This window comes from Terrapene carolina, unplaced genomic scaffold, assembly GCF_002925995.2.
Source record: "Terrapene carolina triunguis isolate 2854851 unplaced genomic scaffold, T_m_triunguis-2.0 Scaffold231, whole genome shotgun sequence".
Taxonomy (NCBI): domain Eukaryota; kingdom Metazoa; phylum Chordata; order Testudines; family Emydidae; genus Terrapene; species Terrapene triunguis.
Genome location: NW_020664582.1, coordinates 109,740 through 111,920, shown reverse-complemented (window position 1 = coordinate 111,920; position 2,181 = coordinate 109,740). Strand labels below are relative to the sequence as shown.

The following is a 2,181-nucleotide window of genomic DNA, read 5'->3' as shown; positions in this document are numbered from 1 at the left end:
CACGCAGGGCTCGTTCCATCGCTGCCTTCCAGCTCCAGCCCCGTGGTTCCCCCTGCCCCGAGGAAAGGGGGTGAGGGGCCCGTACCTTGAAGAGCGTGGTGCCCGGCTCCCGCCCGGCCAGCGTGCTGCTGTCCACCAGCTGGGCCACCCGGGGGTCATCCACCTTCATGAAGTCGCTGACCAGGTCGGTGACCTCCACCAGCCAGTCGGGGCCCAGCATGGTGATGACCTGGTCGGTGCCCTCCGAGGAGGTGGTGTGGAACTGGGTGAAGACCTGCAGGGTGGAGTGCTGGTACTGCAGGGTGCAGCCCCGGCTCTGCTTCCGCTCATCCTCGTCCTCGTCATCCTCGCTCTCCCGCACTGACCTGGGGGCACAAGACAGATCAGCCACCCTGCCCTGGCTGGGGCTGCCCCGGCTCGGCAGCGAGCGGGTACCAAGGTAACGGAGGCCAGTGACTCGTCGCAGGAATGGGCTACTGGCTAGGTGGCAATACTGCTGGAAAGGAGCTGGGGGGGCTACCCGGGATCACAAACTGAGCAGGAGCCAACAGCGTGAGGCAGGTGCGAAAAGGGCTGTATTAACAGGACCCGGGAGGTAATTGTCAGCACTGGGGGGGGGGGGCCTCAGCTGGAGCACTGCATCCAATTCCGGGCGCTGCACTGTCAGAAAGATGTGCAGGGATGGTCTAGGGATGGTCTAGGTTTACTTGCTCCTGCTTCAGCGCAGAGGGTTTGGACGAAAAGATTTCTTGATTTCCCCGCCTGCCCTACAGATCTATGATTCTCTCGCAGGTGGCTCGATATATACGCCAGGCTCCTTCGTTTCCAGCCCCGTTACCGTGCAGTTCAGCAGCCTCCATGCTCCACCCCAGAAGTAGCTGCAATTCAGCAGTGAGGCCTGTACCTAAATCGAGATGTGCAATAGAATTGCTACAGATAGCAAAGCACGCCCGGGCGGAGAAGACCACACGGGCAGCTGGCTGACAAAAGGGTTCTGGATGCAGGTGGCACAGGCCGGCAGATCCCACGGCACGTGGCCTTTGGTGTTGGAGGGGATGGGGTTAATGTAAAGGGCCGGGGCCAGCACTATTGGTGCATCCTGAACGAAAGGCCTCAGCCAGCTGCAGGAATAGGAGCTGAAAGGGTGTCTAGGGCGTGTGCTCTGTATATTAGGTGAATTACGGTAGTTCCTAGGCACCTCAGTCCTGAACCAGGACCCCGTTGTGCTGGGCGCTGTACATTCTTTATTGGGGGAATTACGGTAGTGTCCAGGAACCCATCCTGGAGCATGGGCAAAGGAGCCCTCCCTGGATCTCCCACCTCCCTCCATCCCTGTCCCCCTCCGGCTCTGTGCCTCTCCAAAGCAAAGGCGTTGGGCATGTATGTGTATTGCACGGCCTCCGCCCCAGGCCCTCTCTCCCCTCAGAGCCCAGTGGAGTTGTGAACTGTCTCCACAGAGTGTTGTGCCCTAGAAACACCCAGCAAAGGCAGCTCTTCCAGCCCCTCGGAGCTGGGGGGGCAGCATGAGGGTCCCTGGGGATTCAGGCCGCAGGTGGTGGGGTTCCATGCGGGCAGCATGCTGCCCCCTTCGGAAAAGGGGGGCTTTGTTTCACTCGGCGGCGCCCTCCAGTGGCCGAGCAGGGAGTCGCCATTGGCCTTTCAAAGCACAGGGCCTAAGCCTGCTCCATTACTGCCGGGAGGAGGCCGTCAAGGGGAGCTGGGCCGGGTCCCTGCCCGGAGGAGCTTCCAGCTGCAGTCAGCGCAGAGCAGCAGGGCCTGATTTCCAGACGAGCGGAGCACCAAGCCAACGGGACCTGCATTTGTGACTGGCACAGCTGGGCAAGGGCAGAGTCCCCTGCCCCCCACTCCCCGGCCCGCGGGGCGTGAGCTCCCCTCCGCCCCCCATGCCGGGGCGCACCTCCTGTCCGGCAGGATGGGCACCCTCCAGCCCTTCACTTGGCTCAGCCTGGGGTCCAACAGCTCGATGTGCAGCGGCAGCTTGGGCACCCACACGGTCATCTCCAGCAGGGCGCTCAGGTGCTCGTAGCTGAAGGTCACCCGGGCGTTCATGGAGCCGCGCGTCTCCTTCCCGCTCACAAACACGTAGTCGCAGCTGCTGGACACCTGGGGAGGACAGGGAGGGAAGCACCGGCACTGAGCAGCCGCCACTCCCAGCGCTGC

At 62.8% G+C, this 2,181-nt stretch overlaps 1 protein-coding gene across 1 annotated transcript in view; it reads right to left on the bottom strand.

The window, feature by feature from the left end:
• Positions 1-2,181, bottom strand: part of TMEM132E (transmembrane protein 132E) — a 98,998-nt gene that overhangs the window by 1,042 nt on the left and 95,775 nt on the right. The window contains exons 6-7 of the mRNA XM_026656583.1: positions 1,919-2,124; positions 86-365 (exon numbers count right to left, since the gene is read on the bottom strand). Of these exons, the coding sequence (XP_026512368.1) occupies positions 86-365; positions 1,919-2,124 (486 nt within the window). The remainder of the gene's footprint in view (positions 1-85; positions 366-1,918; positions 2,125-2,181) is intronic.